Source organism: Onychostoma macrolepis, chromosome 25, assembly GCF_012432095.1.
Source record: "Onychostoma macrolepis isolate SWU-2019 chromosome 25, ASM1243209v1, whole genome shotgun sequence".
In the NCBI taxonomy this organism is placed as follows: domain Eukaryota; kingdom Metazoa; phylum Chordata; class Actinopteri; order Cypriniformes; family Cyprinidae; genus Onychostoma; species Onychostoma macrolepis.
In genome coordinates this window covers 11,266,068-11,288,869 of record NC_081179.1, presented here as the reverse complement: position 1 = coordinate 11,288,869, position 22,802 = coordinate 11,266,068, and the positions used below count along the sequence as shown (strand labels likewise).

General features: G+C 36.9%; 2 protein-coding genes across 6 annotated transcripts in view; one reads left to right on the top strand and one right to left on the bottom strand.

Annotated features, from left to right (window-relative positions):
• Positions 1-8,350, bottom strand: part of LOC131534919 (chromatin remodeling regulator CECR2) — a 28,338-nt gene extending 19,988 nt beyond the window's left edge. The window contains exon 1 of the mRNA XM_058768037.1: positions 7,884-8,350. Coding sequence (XP_058624020.1) covers positions 7,884-8,003 — 120 coding nt within the window. The 5' untranslated portion in view covers positions 8,004-8,350. The remainder of the gene's footprint in view (positions 1-7,883) is intronic.
• The window catches only part of slc25a18 (solute carrier family 25 member 18), a 43,599-nt gene extending 20,937 nt beyond the window's left edge, over positions 1-22,662 (top strand). For 3 of the 5 annotated variants that reach the window (XM_058768062.1, XM_058768063.1, XM_058768064.1), the window contains 10 exons: positions 9,468-9,692; positions 11,082-11,263; positions 11,385-11,507; positions 12,372-12,427; positions 12,575-12,665; positions 14,540-14,655; positions 14,873-15,065; positions 16,936-17,105; positions 20,339-20,414; positions 20,496-22,662. In XM_058768062.1, coding sequence (XP_058624045.1) covers positions 11,244-11,263; positions 11,385-11,507; positions 12,372-12,427; positions 12,575-12,665; positions 14,540-14,655; positions 14,873-15,065; positions 16,936-17,105; positions 20,339-20,414; positions 20,496-20,637 — 987 coding nt within the window. In that variant the 5' untranslated portion in view covers positions 9,468-9,692; positions 11,082-11,243 and the 3' untranslated portion in view covers positions 20,638-22,662. Of the gene's footprint in view, positions 1-6,846; positions 6,983-9,467; positions 9,693-9,958; positions 10,021-11,081; positions 11,264-11,384; positions 11,508-12,371; positions 12,428-12,574; positions 12,666-14,539; positions 14,656-14,872; positions 15,066-16,935; positions 17,106-20,338; positions 20,415-20,495 lie in introns of those variants that run through there. The other 2 variants (XM_058768065.1, XM_058768066.1) reach the window with 2 other exon arrangements.
• The last annotated feature ends 140 nt before the right edge of the window (positions 22,663-22,802 follow it).

The following is a 22,802-nucleotide window of genomic DNA, read 5'->3' as shown; positions in this document are numbered from 1 at the left end:
AAGAGACTTGCTTATCTAAACAGTTCCACTATATACACACAGATAAAATATTTCTCATTGTAGGCCTAAACGTAATTCAAGTTAATTTGTCAGTTGCTTATGAGTCCAAGTTTAGTCTGAATTTAGGTGTGACTCAAGTCTGACTTTTGGACCCAAAGCGTCAACCCAAATGTATGCAAAGTAGGTATGAATTAAGCTACATTTACTAGCAACTAGTTGTAAGCCAAGGGGGCAGTCGTGGCCTAATGGTTAGAGAGTCGGACTCGTAACTCAAAGGTTGCGAGTTTGAGTCTCAGGTCCGGCAGGAATTGTAGGTGGGGGGAGTGAATGTACAGCACTCTCTTCCACCTTCAATACCACGACTGAGGTGAGACCCTTGAGCAAGGCACCGAACCCCCAACTGCTTCCCGGGCGCCGCAACATAAATGGCCGCCCACTGCTCCGGGTGTGTGTTCACTGCTGTGTGTGTGCACTTAGGATGGGTTAAATGCAGAGCACAAATTCCGAGTATGGGTAACCATACTTGGCCACATGTCACTTTCACTTTTACTTTTCAAGCATGTAGTAGTAGGCTAATACTCAAAATAAGACAGGGTTGATTGTTTATAGCATAGAAAGACCAAGAAGAAAGTCCAATTTCAGAGTTCAGGTTGAGTTGGTCTGAAAAAGAGGTCAGAGCAAACTGACATTGGCTATTTTTAACATCAGTGAACAGAGTGTGTCGTGATGTGAGCACAACCAGGAAACATTACCATAAGCATAACAGACAAGACAACCATGGCTTCTCTCCAAACAACTGTTCCCAAGAGCAGATGAGTGGGTCTAGCTGGGCCATTGTTACAAACTCGCCTCTCAAAGCACATCGACACCCCCCAGCACACCCCTCCAAAATACACACATACACGCTCTCTCTCTGCCACCTCCGCTGTAGGCTGAGGGTCCCTCACGTCTCATGCGCGCAGCCTCCCCCACCATCCAACTCCATCCTGCAGGGTGACATTCCCGCTGGAGCCCCCATCGCTGCCACCCCCACCTACTCAACTGTCTGCGGGGAGAGAACTGCAATCCCCAATGACACACTAAACATCAGATTTCCCATCGTGCTCTTACGAGCTCCCAGCAGGTTCTTGCATCATGCTGCCACGAGCAAAAAAAACAGCACGTCGCTCTGAGGAACACCTGACAGTCACACTCTAAGCGGGTTAACACACAACCCGACAAACTAGGATCACAATGGGGGCTTCGATTTCATCCCAGACGAAACACAAACAAGCAACAGCGTGTGGAGCAGCAGCCTCAAACTGGAGACAGACACTGGGAGCCATGGGGCGCTTCAACAATGGAGCTGCCTGAAACAAACACCACAGAGTACAAACCCCTCCACCCGTACCCCATGTGGAACCATCTGATACATTTACTTCTGCCCTCGCCTGTCAATCAGAGGTGGGGGAGGGGAGTTGGTGATCACAATGTGGATGGATACGGTGGTTAAGGCAGAAGTGTTGTGCACATATGATGGATTCACTGTTGCATGAGGTCATTATTTAGCACACGAAGAATGCAAAGTTAATGCAAAACTTGACGCCATGATGCTAGGTGGTTGTTATGCAGTTGCCAAGGTGTTATGAGCGGTTTAAGGCCCCATTGTTGGAATCAGAGATGCTGATAAATCTGTCTAGTATTTCAGAAAATAAAGATGTTAGCAGAAGTTTGGAGTCATAAGATTGTCATTTGTTTGATCAAAAATACATTAAAACAGTAATATTGTAAAATATTAAAATGTTAAAAAAAACTATTTTAATTCACTTTAAAATGTAATTTATTCCTGTGATGGCCAGGCTGAATTTACAGCATCATTACTCCAGTCTTCAGTGTCACATGATCCTTCAAAAATCACTCTAATATAATGATGTGCTGCTCAAGACACATTTCTATGAATGATGAAAAATTCACATTTTTCATATTCATATTTTTAAAGGATTCTTTGATGAATACAAAGCATTAATGAACACCTTTTAATTGTAAAGGAAATCTCAACATTATAAATGTTTTACCGACACTATAAAAATTTAATGTGTCCTAACTGAATAAAAGTATTACTTTTTTATTCCTTGACTTCAAAACTTTTGAACAACTGATCACAATGGCAAAAATCTTAAGTCTGAAGACTTACAGATATCATTCATTTACATTTAGTCATTTAGCAGACGCTTTTATCCAAAGCGACTTACAAATGAGGACATTAGAAGCAATCAAAACCAACAAAAGAGCAACAACATGCAAGTGCTATTACAAGTCTTTTTTTTTTATAAAGAAAACGAGTAGATAGAATATATAAAAAAGAAACCTAGTGTTTTTTTATTTTATTTATTTATTTATTTTATAAGAAACAAGTAGATAGAATAGGGGGAAAAAAGCTAGTGTTAGTTTTACAAGAAAAGCTAGCAGTTAGAGAATAAATATACAATTTATAGAGGGTCAAATGTGTGTTTGTTTTTTAAAATAAAAAGAAGACAGATCAAATAAAATTAGAACAGAGTGCTAGAGTTAGAGGGTCAAATAAAGATCATTATCACAAATGATAATGACAAAAGACCACAAATCATTCACATTGCAAACAGTGCGGGACAAGAAGGTGTCTTGGCAAACTAATTAACAGTGATACAGTTAAGAATGCTTGAAAGTCTTCTCATCTGGTTGACTGGAGTAGATTGTTTAAAACATCCAGAATGAAGGTGGGTGAGAGCGGCCCTTTTCAAGCCACAGCATCTGGGGTCTGAAACAAGGCCTGATGACCCATCAGTTATTGATGGTGCAAATCCCACAGCCAGAGCTCACTTCCTCCTCCTCAAAACCACAGGAGCTCTACTGAGGATGAGCCCTCGGCTCACACATCAAAGCTGCTAATTCAACACAGGCTTCACACATGCACGCGCATACACGCTCACGGCCATCCTTCTCAATCGGCACCCGGTGTTGGAGCAAAACGAGAGCGCACTACAGATCCTCCTGACACAAATCCATTTTCCTCATCTTAATCCATCTGCTTTTCAAAACAAGAGCTGTTGTCGGCTCCCGCTCCGCCAGGCCCCATTGAGATTAAATCTCCCTTTACAATCAAGCACCGCGAGGCCCTAAAGAAAAGGTGCCCCAGACGAACACCAGCACCCAGTTACGACCATCTCGGCTCTCCGGGGGGAGAGGCAAAGAAAGCCACCATCTGTGATTTAGTCATGCTCATGCCAGGGCCAATGATGGAGCAGCAGTGTGCGAGGAGGAACGTGAATGAGGCTCTATTCAACATTGGCAGAACACACAACCCCAAGTTGGGTGGAGGAAAGAGCATAAGGGGGCACTTGTACCCAGAGCTGAAGGTGAGATGAGGAAGATGAAAGGGAGGGAGTCTGTTATAATCCACTGAGAAGACACTGAGAAAATTCTGCCATGTAAAGATCATGGATGAGACAAACAGTTGTCAGCGAACATGTGGAAGAGCTACGTCAGAGCTTGACAAAGGCTTAATGAGATCTTGCACAATGGCCTATGTGATCTCTGACAGAGACAAGCGTTAATTAGTCTGAATTATAAACTCGCTCGGTCACAGATTCTCATTAGAAAAGACAGAGAAACAACTAGCAAACCTGTGCAAAATGAGTCCAGCCACAAGAGGATCAAATGAAAAGTCAATTACAAGGATGACTGCATCAAACCCTGTAAAAATGTAATCCTTGCAAATCTTCAACAACAAAAAATATAATGAATAATAGACATGGATTACCATTACCAACTCTATATAAAAAACTGTAACTTTGTGAGATATAAAGTTGCAATTACAAGAACTTGCAACTTTATATCTAATGTGACTTTATAATTAAAGAGTGTGACTCTCATAATTGAGCCTTTTTTACACAAAGTGGCTTTGTTTCTTGTAATTAAAACTTTGTCTTTATCACTATTTCCTTAAAATATGACTACTTATTAGTTGCGACTATTTCATTTACCCAGATGTTTGGTGTCAGTAAGATTGTTTAGTTTGAAGAAATTAATACTTTCATTCAAAGAAACATTAAAATGATAAATGAAGACATAACATTACAAAATATTTTTATTTCAAATAAATGCTGCTTTATCTTTCAGTTTCAAAGAATTTTGGAGAAAAATTGTTTAAAAAAAAAAAAAAATTCAGCACAACAGTTTTCAACATTGATGAATGATGATAACGTTAAAATGTTTATTGAGCAGCAAATCAGCATATTAGACTGATTTCTGAAGGATCACGTGACACTGAAGACTGGAGAAATTATGCAGAAAATTCACCTTTGCATTAACGGAATTTTAAATCGTAATATGTAACATTTTATTTTATTTAATTTTTTACTGTATTTCTGATCAAATAAAATTCTTACCAATCCCAAACTTTTGAAAAGTAGTGCAAAAATGTCAACAAAAAAAGTCGACAAACTGGCATCTGGTTTAGGAGAAATGGAAATGGCTGCAAATCTACTAAAAGGATCGAATGATCGCAACCACAGTCAATTCTTACACAATTGAAGAGTGCTTGTGATGTTGGTTCCCTAAAATGAGAAATTTGAGTAATCAGCTCAATGCGCTTGTCTTTCTCCAGCTCCCCACATTTCTGACTTGCCCACCAAATATAATCAATTCAAAAAATAAATTAAGTCCCGATCTTTTGCAGAGGCAAACACTTGGAACAAATGCTCACAGATCAATTATCCACCCACTCTCTAGACACCATCAAACTGATAATGAAGACATATGAAAACAGACAAGCAACAAAACACCAACTCTCATCCTCTGTGTAGAGTCGGCTGGCTCTGTCCTCTGGCTGTGTTTGTGTATGAGGGGTGAGGGGGGACATCCTGAAGGACTCGGCCTCCCTCAGCTCTGAGGCGGTGGGATTTCAGGGCTCGTTTCACAGCCACACTGCCAGGAAATCAAGCGTGCTTCACACAGACAAAGAGCACGGAGAGAGCCCAAGCGAATAAGGCCTCTTCCTGCCGAGCCCTTCTCTCATCTAGGGCAGAGATATGAAGCGCGACTGTGAAGTGTAACCAAGGAACAATGTGCAAGGAGCCGTTTTGTCAGCTTGCCAAGAAGAATCTCCATTGTCGGCCCCCGGAACAGATCCTGAGAAGAAAAGGAGCTGGCCAACACCTTAAACTTCACACTGGATCATTGCCTTTGTAATATCCACGGTGTTCGACACACAAAGCTTGTGACACTCATCAGCAAATTCAATCTTTCAGTGGTTTTCAGCCTTATTGTGGCAAAATAAAGCAAGATTATTTAATAAAACAAGATTTTTGACTTTGCTTTTCCCTGTTTATAATTATTATAAAATGTTCAGAAGTCAAAGTTTGATTGAAGTGACAAACAAATATTCAACAGGTGAGATTGTTAAGAGGTACATGACAAATCAGGTGAATGAAAAAAAAAAAATCAATGTGCAAAGTAAATCTGTTCAAACAGCCAGTCATACCGCCACCTTATAGGGTAGGCTTTCTCCTACGTAAAAGACATTGTATATCCTCTTACAACTGGATTTGCAATCTATTTACCGAACTATCCACCTGCTTTTTTTAGACATGGCCCTGGATAAGATTAACAAGGGTTGAAAACCAACAGGTGAGGTAAATGAAAATATCAGCTAAGCCGATGCATCACCAAATCATCTTTGAACGAGTTGCTGGGAAATCTGCTTTGATTACATTCCCATCAACTTGTGTTGACTGGCTCACGCAAATGAGATGACAAAGTTTGACAGTCATCCAAAGACACAAAGTGGATGCAAGAAAAAAAGTTAAATTCAACATTTTTGCACTTGCAACTCAAGAATTTACAATGACAAAACATGTTCAACCTTCTGCGGTAATGCAAAGACAACAGAATCCTTACCGTGTTCAACAGCCACTCCAACACTAATAAGCATTGGGACAATTGAGATTATAATAGAGGACTGGCGCAATGTGAGGGATGACTTGAAAAACGTCTCAATCACAAGATTAAAGCAAACGATTGGATTATTCACAGTCCCATTCACGCACGGCTGCGAAGTTACCAGGATACTGAAGTGGGACTGAGAGCTTTTGTGCTGAATGACCTTGGACACCTACACTGAATGCAATTAGGATGCAAGGATGAATCGCGAAACGGTCAATGACTTGCGCCTGACACAGACTCCCACCCTCTGAATGTAAATCCTTTGACACTGCATTGACACACGCTGCCTGTAATCTGCGATCACTGCATTAAATAAGATTACCAAACTGTGCACATAGTAAACTTATGCAGGAAGATGGATGTTGCAAAAAAAAAAAAAATCAAACATGACCCAAAAAAATAAAAAAATCAAACATGACCCAAAACAATCATCCAATATAACAATTAGAAACCGATAATTGGCTAGGTGTTTTTTTATTTATTTTTTTTTTACAATAATCTACTGATCATCATTCGTCTCTGAAATATAGCACCTACAGGCAAAGCAACTTATTTAAAAGTACTGTTTGAATAATTTATAGCAATTTATTCTTAAACAAGAAACGTTATTACATAATTCTGGATAAAATAAATTAATCTTTATAATTAACATCAGCAGCCGCATAATTCAATTATTATTATTATTATTAAACACTAATAATTGGTGTTGTTATAATAATAATAAAAATAAAAATAAAAACAAATAAAAAAACAATTAAAATTCATTTCTGCATAACAGACACTTATAACAATCTCTCATAAAATAATCTGCCATAAACAGGGCAGTATCTGTTGATCTCTAGTGTGCAATTCCTAATTGATCACGCCAGTTAACTTTTTTTCTGGAAGTATCACGCGGTGATCAGCACCTCCAATCCCTCCTGCAATAACAAAGCCAGAGACCAGCACGTTTCACACATGTGGGGGTCGAGATGGACCGAGTTTACTGACGCCTGTGACAAATTCCCTGTTGTTTCCAAATGTAAGTTAAGGGGGAGATGTTAAAAATGAGGTGTCAATGTAAAAACGACTCAATTTAAAGGTTTCTGGCTTACATTCACATCGGTAGGTCAACTTGAGACTAATTTTACAGCATCATTGTAAAGTGACTAAATCAATAACACAAAACAAAACAAAACAGACAGACTGTATGGAACAACGACCAATTCGAACAACACATGAACTTGGCTTGTTTTTATAACAAAGGACCATGCTTAAACCACACAGCACGACAAAACAAGTCCAGGTGATCCAGTTAATCAAGTCACTAGAAAGTTTGAGTCAGTCTTATTCGACGCCACTTGCGGCGTGAATCTCAAAATGAAAGAATGAAAACAGGTCTTACAAGAATGAACACACGACTTTAAACCCTTAAAGTTAATGCTAAAATACGAACAGGCCGTTTATATGATCAATTTGTTGAATTTCAACGAGGCGAAATAAAGTCTAGCCTACAATATATAACTTGGTTAACCCAACTCAGTCACGCAGTTTATAAACAAAGACAAAACCAAACACTACTAACCACATACAAAACAAGTTTTGTCTTTAATAAAATCTGATTTTGAAGTAAAAAAGAATCACAAACACAACAGCCAGCACGTCCAGTGTTTTGGGTAACTTAGACGTCTGGCTGGACGGTTTAGTTCTGTTATTATATAAACCAACGCTAAATAACTGACTTTATCTGTAGCACTATCAGAGAATTGCGTTGGCGTACAATTACTAACGTTAACTCACTAAATGCGTGAGTGTTTAAAGCAACAAACATAAAGTCATGTGGCTGGGAAATGAGGCCAAGTTGAGTTTGTTTTGTTTAGTTTCGTTTTAATGAACCTGGCGGAAAGGAAACGGAGGCATAAATGCGTACAGGTATAATTTACCTCGATTTCAAAGTCTGGTAAATTGAACGCCGTCCTGAAGAGAGAGCAGAAGTGCGCTATGGCGGGGACTTCCCACCAAGACTGGATCTCCTCCACAGAAGTTACACATCCCTGGGACATTTTTCTGTTATCCAACGAGTGTCTCGCATTAAAAAGTGTGGCTTAGACGATTCCGTCCGGCGTGTTCCTCACATAGGACTTGTTTAACTGAACAGTAAAACTTGTTGTCCTTGCGATGCAGTAGCCATTGCGACCCGTAGAGTCGTACAATCTGTTTCAATCCGCATTTCACAGGAGGAGAACAGATGGGCTGGGCGCTACCATCTGCCACGGGGAGAGGGGTTTACGCGCACCAAAACAAATAAAATATCAAAACAAATCAAACTAAACCTTTGTGATATCTGTTGTTTGCAATATTATCCACTTTTAAGAACTAGCTGACCTGATCGAGTCACAGTGAGAGAAAAACTATCGTACTGAGTCAGTTTTGCGGTCAGGTGTGTAACCTTCTTTTGAAGTGGTATGTTAATTTAAAGGGAATGAACACATTTGAATTTCGTTGAAAGGGAAGTTGCTCTGTTGTTATTATTTGGAGAATCCTCGCGATTGATCTAGATGTGAACGACAGATAGGATGAAAATACATTACACTGACATTTTGTGTTTAATTAGTGGTTTTTCTGTCATAAAATATTTGTTTGATTAAACGTTTAATTGAAGTAGCATTAAAATAAGAAATGAAGTCGTTTATTGGCTCTGTTGTGGCTGTTGTTTGATATCCACAAAAGTCGATTAGCACTGTAATTTACTGCGCTAGAGTTGTTTTTAAACAGTGTTGTTGGCATAGTGATTATAAAAATAAAGTGACATAAGACCTGAGATCGAATTATTATTTTTTAAACATCAGAGTTTTTATGACTAGTACCATTTGACTAATCGTAATGATTTTAATAACAAATTGGTGTTCAATATAAGGATCCAGCGCCCCCTGTTGACACGTATCGCACACTGTCGGTGTGCCTATCTATCTATCTATCTATCTATCTATCTATCTATCTATCTATCTATCTATCTATCTATCTATCTGTCTGTCTGTCTGTCTGTCTGTCTGTCTGTCTGTCTCTCTGTCTGTCTGTCTGTTAATCATTTTTGTTAAATCATTTGTTAATATATCATAAGATTTACTTTCTATTTTTCAGTTTACAAGAACTTCATATGAATAATTGAAAAATGTTGTTCCCAAACAGTAGCATATGCACAGATTATTATTTGTTGTGGTGAATAATAATGATTTTTCATTTTATAAAAAAAAAAAGACTATACTATTTTTTATGTGAATTATGACATTTTGGCAATTTATTTTCATTATGATCATCAATAATTATTTGGTAGCCACAACTGTCCAGTGGATGTAGCAGATATGGATGAAGTGTATATTAATATGTGAAACTTTAAAAGCATAATTTTAAAATGTATTTGTAATATAATAATGTTAATGTGGTTCTTTTTTTGTAATTTGAGATGAAGTTGTGTAATGCAATGTGCATGCTTGTGTTTGTATGTATATGTGTGAATGTGTGTCAAGTTTCATTAGTGGAAAGCTGTTCATTCCCTGTCTATGTCACTGGGAGTCGCCACAAGAGGGAGGGACTTAAGCATAGAGGGACAATGCTTGTGTTTGTGCAACGGCCCCTGAGTGGCGGCTGGCTCTGTCGGATCTCTTGTGCCTGACTACGGCTGCTGCACACATTGTCAGCGTGCAGAGGGGGAAGTGGACGGCTTGATCCGACCGGTCAATGCACTGACAGAGGTAAGAACATGATAATCATTCTCTCAAACTTGTGAACTGGTCAAATATGCAGGCTTGCGTGAGGGGGGATCTGTTTGGGGTAGTTGTAAAAAGTCTTAGAGAGGGAGTGCTTTAGGATGAGGAGGGGGGCCAGATCTCAGTTGTCTGTGTTTTGGCAGTGGAGGGGTATGAATAGAGCAGGGTTGAAAGAAAGCAGTGCTGAAGAGAAAGGCATGCTCAGAATGCCACTGGGCTCCAGAAAAGACAGAGCGAGAGGAAGAGAGAGGGACAGAGAAAAGGGAGGATGTGAGTATGCCGGAGAAAAAGAGAGAATGGTACCCCAAATGAGGTGAGAGTTAATGGAACCATACACGAGAGTAAGGTTATGAGAGGGGGACTTTAGGGCAAGTGAGGGAAAAGAGAAAGAAAGAAAAAGAATGACACAATGAGAAAGTATAAAGAAATCCTGCAATTATCCCTGCAGTAATGAGTAGCTGACAAAATTTCAAGTGGCTTCAGTGGTTTGACTTCCATTCAAAACTATTTTAAACTTCAAATTCTTTTCTGTAATTGTTATGTTTGCAGTTTGACACCTTATTAATTGTGAGAATATTTAAATGATTAAATATTGTAACTTTACAATAAGGCTCCATTTACTTACGTTAATATTATTTAACATGAACTAACAATCAAAATACTTATACAGCATTTAATCATTTTAGTCAATGTTAATAGTAACATAGTACATTATTAAAATCAAAAGTTGTGTATGTTAGTATAATTTAATGGAACCAAGACAACATGAACATGATTATTTATTATCTAATGTTAACAGAGATAATAATAAATCAAATCAAAATAATGAATACTGTAAAAAATGTATCCAATTTACTGTTCATTGTTAGTTAACGTTCGTCAATGCAGTAACCAACATTAACTACTAGAAGCTTTTATAAAAAATTACAGGAAGATATAGAGATTTCCTTTCCTTTACTACTCAAATAAAGTTTACAATACTTTACATTCATCTACTCTAGAAAACTAAAAACACTGATATACTGGCATAAGATTTTCTATAAGATGTCTATATTTGCATCTTCTTACAAACGTAGTTGATACTGTGTTGAAGAACAGGAAATCATGTTGATAAGCCCCTCACCTGTTAGCTCTCTTCTCTAGATTAATTCAAGAGGTCACAACCTCATTAGCAGCAAGATTAGAGAGACTTTAGGAAGGAGGATGTTCTCTGTTTGTGCACCATAGAAAAGCACTATTCAGAAAGTAAAATCAGTGATTGTGCAACCAATGGAAAGCCTATTTTTATTGCAGAAATATTGTGTGTTATTCTAAAAAGTCATTCTGGAATCACAGATATCCTGAATTGTATTTCTCTTTTGTCTTGGTTAACAGCAAGTTCCAAGGTGATTTATTTTGACCAAAGAGTGGCTGTTCATCCTAAAAGGAAAGGTGTGAAGGTGTGAAGGCTGGCCGGGTGGGTCGTGGACGGTTTGTGCTGACACTTTTGCAGCAGAGAGAGAAGAATTGGAGGAAATCAGTTAAAGTGTGGCCAAAATGGCCGAGAAGAAAGTGAGGTAAATTTTCCACTTCCTCTGATGTCGGATATACCATCTGAGAATCTAAGCCGTTATATTGACCTGTTTTTGTGTGTGGTTTTTGTCCTGCATGTGCATGTTTGTTTCCTGGTGTTCACAGCCTCCCTGCTAAGCTGATTAATGGGGGTGTGGCTGGACTGGTGGGCGTGACCTGCGTGTTTCCCATTGATCTGGCCAAGACCCGCCTCCAAAACCAGCAGGGTGCTCGCGTTTATAGTGGAATGTGAGTTCAACATCTTTATGAGGTCCAATAACTATGTTGCATTGCGTATCCCCCACTTTGTTTTGGGGTCTTTTGATTTGATTGTTACACTTTAAAAATAAAGGTTCTCAATTGGAATCTGTGGTTGCATTAAGATCCTTTTTAACATTCGTGGAACCTTTGAATTGCACAAAAAGTTCTTATGGCCCTGTGTATACTTATTTTTGAAAAACATTTCTGAATCTAAAGAACAACTGCTTATGGTTTCACTGAAATAAAGTGAATTGCAAACGCAGCACGTGTTAGTGATTTACTCTGGGCGGAGGACTTTTGTTTGGATTTTACTGAATGACTCAGAAGATGCAAAACAACTTGAGTCGCATGCTTTTGCATCTTTGATCTGTTCACGCTCCCAAATGTTTTTTCATCCCTTTTTAAGTAGCTTGCTCTAAGATATCTTTATGCATGTGTGATACCACTGAGATGAAGAGAAGTACTCTTTGTAGTGATGGTGCGTAAAGAGCCCTTGTCTTCTTTGTACACTTATGTAACAAGCGAAATACCCAAGTGGTTTGTGGGCAAGAGACAGGCTGCTATGTTTTAAGCTCTTTCTTCCGCACATTACTCACCCTTCTAAGAATTCTTTGTAAATGTCTAATTTGGCTGTTCATTATACACAGACATAGAGAACATTTTGGTTTGGGAGTTTAAGAGAATTTATTTCTAGTTGTTACCAAACATTAATAAGAAATACAACTTTACAATGCATTTGTTAGGGGTAGTTTATAATAAATTGTAAATTTCATTACATTTCAATTAGCATATTTCACAACCAGATTGGAGTATTTAATTAATCATGTTGAACATTTCTGTCTTGTTATGAAGGCTGGACTGTTTGGCAAAGACGATCAAAGTGGAGGGCTACTTTGGCATGTACCGAGGTATGAACTTTCTTTTCTTGTCTAGTGCTGACTCAAAATTGAGGACAGTGTTATTTCAAATATTAAAAGTTTTAATTGTTTACATGTTCTGGGATATGTTGCTTATGTTTATGTTCTCAGAATTTCACTTTACGGTGTTTCTCTTAGGTGCAGCCGTGAATCTGACACTGGTCACTCCAGAGAAAGCCATTAAACTGGCTGCCAATGATGTCTTCAGACAGAAGCTCTCCAAAGATGGGTAACCACCACGATTATTATTATCATTTTAACCATTTATAAAAGCAAGCGTCTCATTACAGTTTAAACATAAAGAAAAAAATTCTGCAGCACTAGCGGAGTTGAAAAAATAATGACTGATTCTTTTTTCAATTTATAACAAAACTCTGAAATACAAAAGAAAAGAGAGAAAAGAAAAGGGGAAAACAAAACTAAATAAATAAAGAAAGAATTGAACATACAGGTCACCAGAGGCATCACAACAGTTCTTACGTCCTTCTTATACAGTTATTTTTATGATAGGGGTTACTCTCCCAATAGTTCCCCCCTCCACCCATACACACAATAATGACTGTTTCAAACAGGTTTCCGCAACATTCCCACATATGATATTTGTCTAAAAAAGCTATATTGATTTAAACCTCACAGTTAGTTGAAAGCAGTATGTGTTTGTTCTACTAAAAGTATTGGTTAATTCATTTGTGAATCGGACCGCACTAGTTTCTGATTCACTGAAAAGAATGGTCACATTGGAATCAAAGGAATAATACACCTAAAAATGAACATTCTGTCATCATTTACTTACTTTCATGTTGTTCTAAACCTGTATGACTTTCATTTTACTGTAGAACACAATGGCTCTGGTTGTACTGTATGTTTTTGATTCACTACAACGAGTCAGCTCATTAGAGTCATTGTTTAGGAATCGGACCGCTCTGGTTGTGCTGTATATTACTGATTCACTAAAATGAATCAGCTCATTAGAGTCATTGTTCAGGAATCGGACCGCTCTGGTTCTGCTGTATGTTACTGATTCACTAAAATGAATCAGCTCATTAGAGTCATTGTTTAGGAATCAGACCGCTCTGGTTGTGCTGTATGTTACTGATTCACTAAAATGAATCAGCTCATTAGAGTCATTGTTTAGGAATCAGACCACTCTGGTTCTGCTGTATGTTTGTGCTGTATGTTACTGATTCACTAAAATGAATCAGCTCATTAGAGTCATTGTTTAGAATCGGACCGCTCTGGTTGTGTTGTATGTTACTGATTCACTAAAATGAATCAGCTCATTAGAGTCATTGTTTAGGAATCGGACCGCTCTGGTTCTGCTGTATGTTACTGATTCACTAAAATAAATCAGCTCATTAGAGTCATTGTTTAGGAATCGGACCGCTCTGGTTGTGCTGTATGTTACTGATTCACTAAAATGAATCAGCTCATTAGAGTCATTGTTTAGGAATCGGACCGCTCTGGTTGTGCTGTATGTTACTGATTCACTAAAATGAATCAGCTCATTAGAGTCATTGTTTAGGAATCGGACCGCTCTGGTTCTGTTGTATGTTACTGATTCACTAAAATGAATCAGCTCATTAGAGTCATTGTTTAGGAATCGGACCGCTCTGGTTGTGTATGTTACTGATTCACTAAAATGAATCAGCTCATTAGAGTCATTGTTTAGGAATCGGACCGCTCTGGTTCTGCTGTATGTTACTGATTCACTAAAATGAATCAGCTCATTAGAGTCATTGTTTAAAAATCGAACCTCACTGGTTGCACTGTATGTTTCTGATTCACTCAAATAAATTGGCTAATTAGAGTAAATAGTTTGAGACTCGGACTGCGCTGGTTGTGCTGGATGTTTCTTGTGTTTCTGCTGAAAAGAACTGGCTCGGTAGAGTCTGTGGATTCAGCAGCGGTGTTAGGAAAACAGTGCAGGCGACTGTTTTTATCATGGTTCTTAACAAAGAACCTATTAGACAACATTATCTGTAAGCTATTCCATAGAGGCATTTAGGTCACCAGCTGACTAATCTAAGCAATTATTTCTTTGGTAAATGCAATAATGATCATGCTCTCATCTGCCCCATCTGTCATTGTATCTATCACCCACAGAAAATTAGCTCTGTGGGGGGAAATCCTTGCGGGCTGTGGAGCCGGAACCTGTCAGGTGGTAGTCACCACCCCCATGGAAATGCTAAAAATACAACTACAGGATGCTGGAAGGTTGGGTAAGTGTGTTTATTATTCTCCCGTGAGTGTCATCCAAGTTATGTAGGTCTCTATCTTAGGATGCCTTACTAAGTACAAAGGTTAGCCAGAAATAAGCTGTTTGAGTAGAATGGTGTCCACCGAGCAGCAGCTCCAGTTTTAATTACACTACAAGATACAATATAAAGATGATATTGAAGATATGAGTTGTAACCTCTTCACTTTACTCTTTACAAGCTGCTCAGCGGACTGTCACTGCCTCTGCCTCTGCTTCTGCCGCTGGTCCGACCCCCTCGCTGGTTGCCTCTCGAGCAGCACAGCCAGGCACCAACACCCCTCCTCGACCCTCAGCGACCCGTATTACCCTGGAGCTACTTAAGACCCGAGGACTCAGGGGACTTTATAAGGGAGCAGGTGCTACACTGATGAGGTAACAGACCATCAGCCATATAACCTATAGGAATATGGACTATAAGGAATATTTTTGATGTTTTCAATGAGTACTTCACTTACAAATGAAAATTCTGTCATCATTTACTCCCACAAACTTTGCATGACTTTGTGGAACCTAAAAGGATCGATTTTGAACATATTGGTAATGGAGCTTTCAATGTCAAAGAAAAAAGAGACCAAAAGCACTGTAAAAGTACTTCACAGGACTCGTGTGCTTCTTCTGAAGCAATACAAATAATCATTTAGTCATGAATAGACTATATTTTAAATAGTTATTCATTAAAATCTTTCCCTCTAGTCAGCCTTTATGACTGGTTCACTGAATCGGATAGAATTCAAGAATCGAATCAGTCTGATTTGTACACAAATCGTTCAAATTGGTTTTGTGAACAAGATCAACAAATTAATTGCAAAGATCAAACTCATAAGACAGATCAAAGTCTACATTAAATGGAAGTTGCGATCATCTTGCTTCCCTATATATTTGTATATCCAGGCGAAACCATTCCTTAAATGAGAAAAAAATTATTTAATTTTGTCATTAGGGAACTGATTTAAACGAATTGACAGAATTTTTTAAAATAATGTTGTGCATGGATGAATCATTTATGATTAACACTGCAATATTGCATTAAAATAAAATAAAATAAATAAGAATTGTCCGTTTTGATTTTATGGTGGTCCGTTCACACCAAGAATATTAACTATGAAGTTATCTAGATTAGTGTCTACATCAGTAAACATTAGTCTGTTGCTTTAAATGCTTGAGCTCTTTAAAATTGAGTGGTTCTGATTGGCTGTCTATGTTTTTATTACTTACAAGTTGAAAAAAATAGCTGAAGTGATTCCAGTGACTGTGTGTCATAAACATTATAATTATCATATGGAACTTTATCATTTTAATTATTGTGTGAATAGGCCTTAATTCATGAATCAGACATGCCTACTGAAGAGTTTAATAGAATAACAACTTTGGTTTGTTCATCAAACAAATCTATGGTATGACTTAGGATATAGTGCATGAGTCATATGGACAATTTTTATGAAATTCTGTGGTCTTTTGAGAGCTTAATCATCATACGCTTACATTATATTGTAAAAGAAGCCAAGAAATTCTTTAAAAATGCACCTTTTATGTTCCATAGAAGAAAGAAAGTCATAAAAATTTGGATCACATACCACCCTTATAAATAATGATAGAATCTGCTAACAGCTAACATAGCTTAGTTATTTGACCTAAAGGGATAGTTCACCTTCAGTTGCTGGTCCCCATTGACTTCCATAGTATGGAGACAAAAAACACTATGCAAGTCAATGGGGCCCAACTGAAGGTGAACTATCCCTTTAGGTCAAATAACTGAGCTATGTTAGCCGATCAACTTCTAGATCTTTTGCAAACTTTCAGTGACGTGCTGTCTTAACTAACTTAAGTGATTGCTCTCTCAGCAAACACGCACTGTTTTGTTACAAAAGGATGGATATACGTCACCTGACCTTTCACCTTTAACACCTCCCACACAAATAAACCCACTCACCTACTCCCCTGCAGTCTGTGATGTAATCCCAGCTGAACTGATGTAACCTGCCAGCTGTCAGTTCTGATCTGTTATTCATAGCTTCTAATTAACCGTAGGCGGAATTCTCTTCTTGATGGAATTCTAATCAGAACCCAATCTGTTGTCTCACGTCTGAAGCCTACACTGCCTAAATTATATTTCTACGCTCACACTTCCACATTTTACATTTACAGACTAAAACTAATCAGACACCGCGATCAATCACGACTCATCAATAACGTCCTGCAGCTATGTCTACATTCTATGGCTCTGTGTCTGTTCTCTGTGCAGGGATGTCCCATTCTCCATGATCTACTTCCCGCTGTTCGCCAACCTCAACGCCGTGGGCCGCACTGAGGATCCCCATAGCAACCCCCAGGAGCGGGCCCCCTTCCTGCAGTCTTTCGTGGCTGGCTGCATGGCCGGATCAGTGGCGGCAGTAGCTGTCACTCCCCTGGATGGTGAGATGCAGGCAAGAGAGGAGCAGAGGAACACAGTTTGCTCTCTCTCCTTTGGAAATGTATGCAGATAAATGTCCCATTCAGTTAGTCAGAGCTGTCCAAGCCTGTAAGAATCAGGGCTAATCCTGTTTCAACACTTCTACTGCGCTGCTGAGAAACTCTTGGGTGCTGATAGTCAGTTGTTGCAGTTTTTGTATTGCTTTTATTTATTTATTTAGTTTTATGTATTGTTTTAATATATTTAATGTATGTAATTATATAGTATATCCTATATAATCCTAGTATAATAAATTCAAACTTCCCTACTGCATATATATTTATAGTTCTCATTAGCAGCTAGTAATATTAGAAAAACAAAGTGACGATTGCATTTAATGTTATTTTAATATTATTTACTTAGTAGTGTATTTATTAATATATGTATTTTATATAATATTCTATTTGTGAATATTTAGAGTTTGATTTTATTTTTGTATTTTCAGTTTTCTATTTAATTTAGTTGATGTTAAAGTAGTTTATGTGCTTCATTTTTATTAGTTTATTTTATATTTAGCTTTATTTATTTTTGTATTTTAGTACTTCAACTCAAACATACTTTTTTCAGTTAGTTGCCAAAGCAACATTTCCTATTTTTGTTTGTTTGTTTGTTTATTAGCGAATACTTGTTATTTTATAAGTATTATTAAATATTATTATTTATTTTATGCATTTACCGCATTTAACTACTGCATTTAAGGGAATGCTAAATTTGTCAGTATTCCTCAATATATAAAATATTAACAGATTTTTGTATCTGTCGATGTTGGAAAAAAAAAAGAACTAAACAGATGTAGATGTATCCTTCTGTAGTCATTTGCGCAAGTACTCAAAATATTTTTAACATTTCTCTAAAAAGTACTGATTATTTGTAGTTCTGAAGATTAATCGAACAAATCACTTAAAAAGATCTTTAAGAAATGTGAGCACAAATAATTAATACTAATCAGCTTTTTTGTTTTGTGATGAATTATGAGTACATTTTTACCAAACTGTTCGCTAACTAGGTCACTCCCATCATTTCATAAAGGCACAGAATGTGTCTTTTGTTTCTGAGTGATTAATTAGTGAAGTCTATGTGCTGTGGTAGAATCCTGCTGTGATCTGTAGACTGAAACATTTCATTTGCTTTGAAGAACGTGCAAAGTCTGCTTTCAAGTTCTATTCAGAAAGCGTTTTGTTTATAGCTCGTCTCTACGTCTATTGTATCGTCCGAGAGACAATTCTTTGTCACCTAAAACATCAGTGAAGGGTACAGAAGGAGAAGGATTATGTGGACAGTGGAAACACTGGCAGCTGCTTCAGTGTCTCTGTTTGAAGGTTTGGCAGTACTGTGTGCAACATTACATTGTTTAGAAGCTCATAAATAGAATACAGGAAACCTATCACCCAGTTTTTCATCATTTAATTAGTCCTGTGTATCTTTTTTAAGGGGAGCATACAGCATGGACACAGACACTAATTAAAGTTTATGTGCTTGAAGCAGTATTGGGGAAAGTTACTTTTAAAAGTAATGCATTACAATATTGCGTTACTCCCTAAAAAAGTAACTAATTACGTTACTTAGTTACTTTTTATGGAAAGTAATACGTTACATTACTTTTGCGTCACTTTCACGTTACTTTTTAAATATGAGCAGGGCTTGATTGTTTTTAATACAAGAAGTTCTGTTTATAGCAAATGTAAAAGCCCTTTCACACCAAAAAGTGTAATGAATAAACCTCAGGCTGAAGGAAAAGTAAATTCACGTCTGTACAGTAGAACGCAGGAGAAGAAGGTTCAACACTCTTCAGCAAAAAAAACAATGAAGCACAATTGTTAATTTATCTAAAGTCATTTTTGCTTATTAGTTTGGTTGAACTGGATCATCAAAGATCAGCAGCAAAGACATTGGTTAATAAAATGGGATTAGATATATTCGTGTTGTTTAACATATTTAATTATTGCAGGTTTGCGTCATATTCTGAGTTTGCATTTCACTGTTTTAATTCATTTTGATGAATAATACTAAATCAGTTTTTTTGCGAGTGGGATGAATTAATGCACAATCACATTTAGTCTAGCACTACAGTAACATCATGTTCACACAGTGCACTGTCAGTCAATAAATGGGAAAAAAGTAACTCAGATATTTTCTTGTAAAATAAAAAGTAATGCGTTACTTTACTAGTTACTTGAAAAGAGTAATATTATTACGTAACTCGCGTTACTTGTAATGCGTTACCCCCAACACTGGCTTGAAGTCCTTATGCAGAAACATCTAATTAATGTTTAACTAAAACCAACAGCTTCAATATTAGAAATTTTTTGGAATTTTTAAACAAATCAGCCATAAACACATGAATTCCCCAAGGGAACCTATACAGTAGCAATGTTGATTATTAAACAAATCTTTTTTTTTTTTTTTGGAATCAGAACTTTTATATGAATTGGTTTACAAAACTGATCTGACCATTTTGTTCATGGATCGGAATTATTTATAGCGTATTCTCGAGTCACAAGTGTTAATTGAGTATTTATAAATTGATTAGTGTTGCTCAGTGTAGACTTTTACTTGGAGTTTTACATTTGTTATGAAGTGAATCATGCTGCAACAAGCTGAATTGGGACAAATGAAATTATAATAAATACCTTTTTTAATAAAACTAGATATCCTACATGTGGCTTTACTATCATATTTCAGAGAATGTTTTTCTTTTTTATATTAAATAATTGCATAATAAGCAATTAGCACTGCATTTAAGAATAATACATTGAAGTTAAATGGTTTTAGAGAATGTAGTATGTCGGGGAACATATGACAATAACATCATGACTTATGATTTTTGACATTTAGTCAAAAACGAAAATTCTTCTGATAAACACGAAAGAAGTTATTTTCAGTTGACGGTAGCCATTGACCCCCATATTTATTTTCACCCTCTATACTATGGAAGTCAGTGGCTACCATCAACTTATTTTGTGTTCAACAGAAGAAGTAAATTACAGAACTTAAATTTTTGGATAAACTATCCCTTCAAAAGAATTGCTAAATAGTTTTTTCTTTTTTTTAAACAGTTCTTTGAAATGAACTGTTTGAAAGAACCAATTCTTGGAAATGAATCATAACTACTGTGCAGCTATATTATAACCTGCATTTGGGAAACCACATCTTAAAAATATAAATTAATGTTTCTATTAATATTTATCATTTTCAGTTATAAAGACCCGTCTACAGACCTTACAGAAAGGGGAAGGAGAGGACTCCTACAGAGGCATCATCGACTGCGTACAGTAAGCTTTATATTTGCATGACTTATTATTGTGTGTTATATGGTACTACACAGTTTCCACATTCATGTTTTTTTTTCACAGGCGTGTTTTAAAACGTGAAGGACCATCTGCGTTTCTTAAAGGAGCAACGTGTCGAGCTTTGGTCATCGCTCCGCTCTTTGGCATCGCTCAGGGCGTGTATTTCCTGGGCGTCGGCGAGCACGTGCTGGGGCTGCTGGGATAGCGGCAGGTGACGGTACCTCAGTCATCAAACACACAGTACTGTTTCTACATGGGCCAAGGGATGAAGATGAGAGATGAAGGAAGACATGGTGATGTTAAAAGAAGCCCCCCGACTTTATTTGCGATGAGGTAAATATGGAGGGAAATTCACAACCAAAGGAGGTTCAGACACTTTGGAGAACAGAGGAGGGTTGTGTAACGCTAACATAAAAGCCTATATTGCACTCTAACCATGTTTAAGTACCTAAAAACTACAAACAGGGTCCTGTTCTGACTAATCTGGCAGGGATTTTTGTCCACAATTTTTGTCCAATTAATAGTTTTTATGCCTATAGCTACAATCAGTTTTAAACCAACATGATTTGTGATAATCAATTTATTGGTTGTGAACAGGGTCGATGTGTATTTAGAAAGGCATGGAAGCCCATTTCCACCAAGGAATAAAAAAATAATGATCATTGTAACTTTTTATTTTACGATTCAGACTTTTTTCCTCACAATTCTAAGAAAGAAAAGTCAGAATTGTGCTCAGAATTTACATCTCACAATTCTGTTTTCTTTTTCCTGCCACCAAATAAAAAATTTATAAAAGCCAATTGTGTGTTTATCTCACAATTCTGTGAAGTAACATCTCGCAATTCTGACTTTTTTCTCGCAATTCTAAGTTTATGTTTCACAATTCTAAGTTTATATCTTGCACTTCTGACTTTTTTTTCTCTGAATTCAGAGTTTACATCTCACAATTGTTTCTGCCACCAAATGAAAAATAAAAAAGGTAATTGCGACTGTTTCTCACAATTCTGAGTTTACATCTTGCAGTTCTGTTTATATCTGACTTTTTTGCTCAGAATTCTGATTTTATATTTCTTACTTCTGACTTTTTTCCTCAAAATTCTGAGTTTACATTTCACAATTCTGTATTTTTTTTCCCACCATTGGATGAAAAAATGTAAAATGTAATTGCGATTGTTTCTCACAATTCTGTGTATATCTCAATTCTGACTTTTGTCCATAGAATTGTGTTTACAGCTCAAAATTGGGACTTTTTTCTCTGAAAAAATTGTGAGATAAAAAGTCGCAATTAACTTTACATTTTTTTTATTCTGTGGCAAAAACGGGCTTCCATAGAGAGGAGACCTGAATCAAAGTTGATATGTATCTGTATCATTTAAATTTATGTTTTGGCTTTGTACTGCTGATTACCACCATTTAAACAGCAAAAAATAAGCAGAAACTGGGTTTAGTGTCTGCTGACCTATTCGGGCGGCTGCTTTAATTCTCGTCTCTCAGTAAATCTCAGTCTCTACTTGTGAAGAGACTGCTGGACATTGCAGCAGAGGCCTTGTCCTTCTATTATATGTTCCTCTGCGGGACAAAATTCCTTGTAGGTTATATAATGTTGACCTAATATTTTTTAATGCTTCTTTAAATGATTTTGTTGAGTGCACAATAAATTAAAATGCAACAAAGCCTTATCTTTGCCACTCAAGTCTTTCACTGAAAAATAACAAAATATAATTACCAGTGGCTTTTAAAGTGTATATATATATATATATATATATATATATATATATATATGGTTCATTCTTATGTAGAGAACTGAGTTTTTTCACATTCGGTAGAGTGAAAAATAGAGAAATGAGATCTTGAATGGTTTAATTTTGAGTGTACTTCTGTGAAAAGAAACAATAGCATAAAAATGTAAGATATTTTCATTTCAAATACAGTACTTTAATAATACCAAGAAAGAGATAATTTTAATCATATGTAGTGGCATATTCCTGGAAGACAAGACTTGATTTTTGAGAAAAAAAACAATATATCTCAGAGGCTTCATATTCATATGTTATACTAAATAATTGTAATGAGCAACAAGCAATCTGTATTAAATATGCAACACTGATATAGGCATCTCTGCTTATTAAATCACTGAAGAGCTTTTGTATTTTGATGTTTCTTGAAAACATGGTCTGGAGTCATTTGATTATGCAAAACATTGTTTGTGCACCACAACTGATGCTAATTTGCATCTCGTGTATTTGAATTCCACAAGAGGGCAGCGTGTTTTTAATATTTGAGGTACATGTAGCATCTTTAAGCCTCTGCCAGATTTCTGACTTGATGTAACCAACAAGCAATGTTTTGTTTATATTGTAATGGGCACAG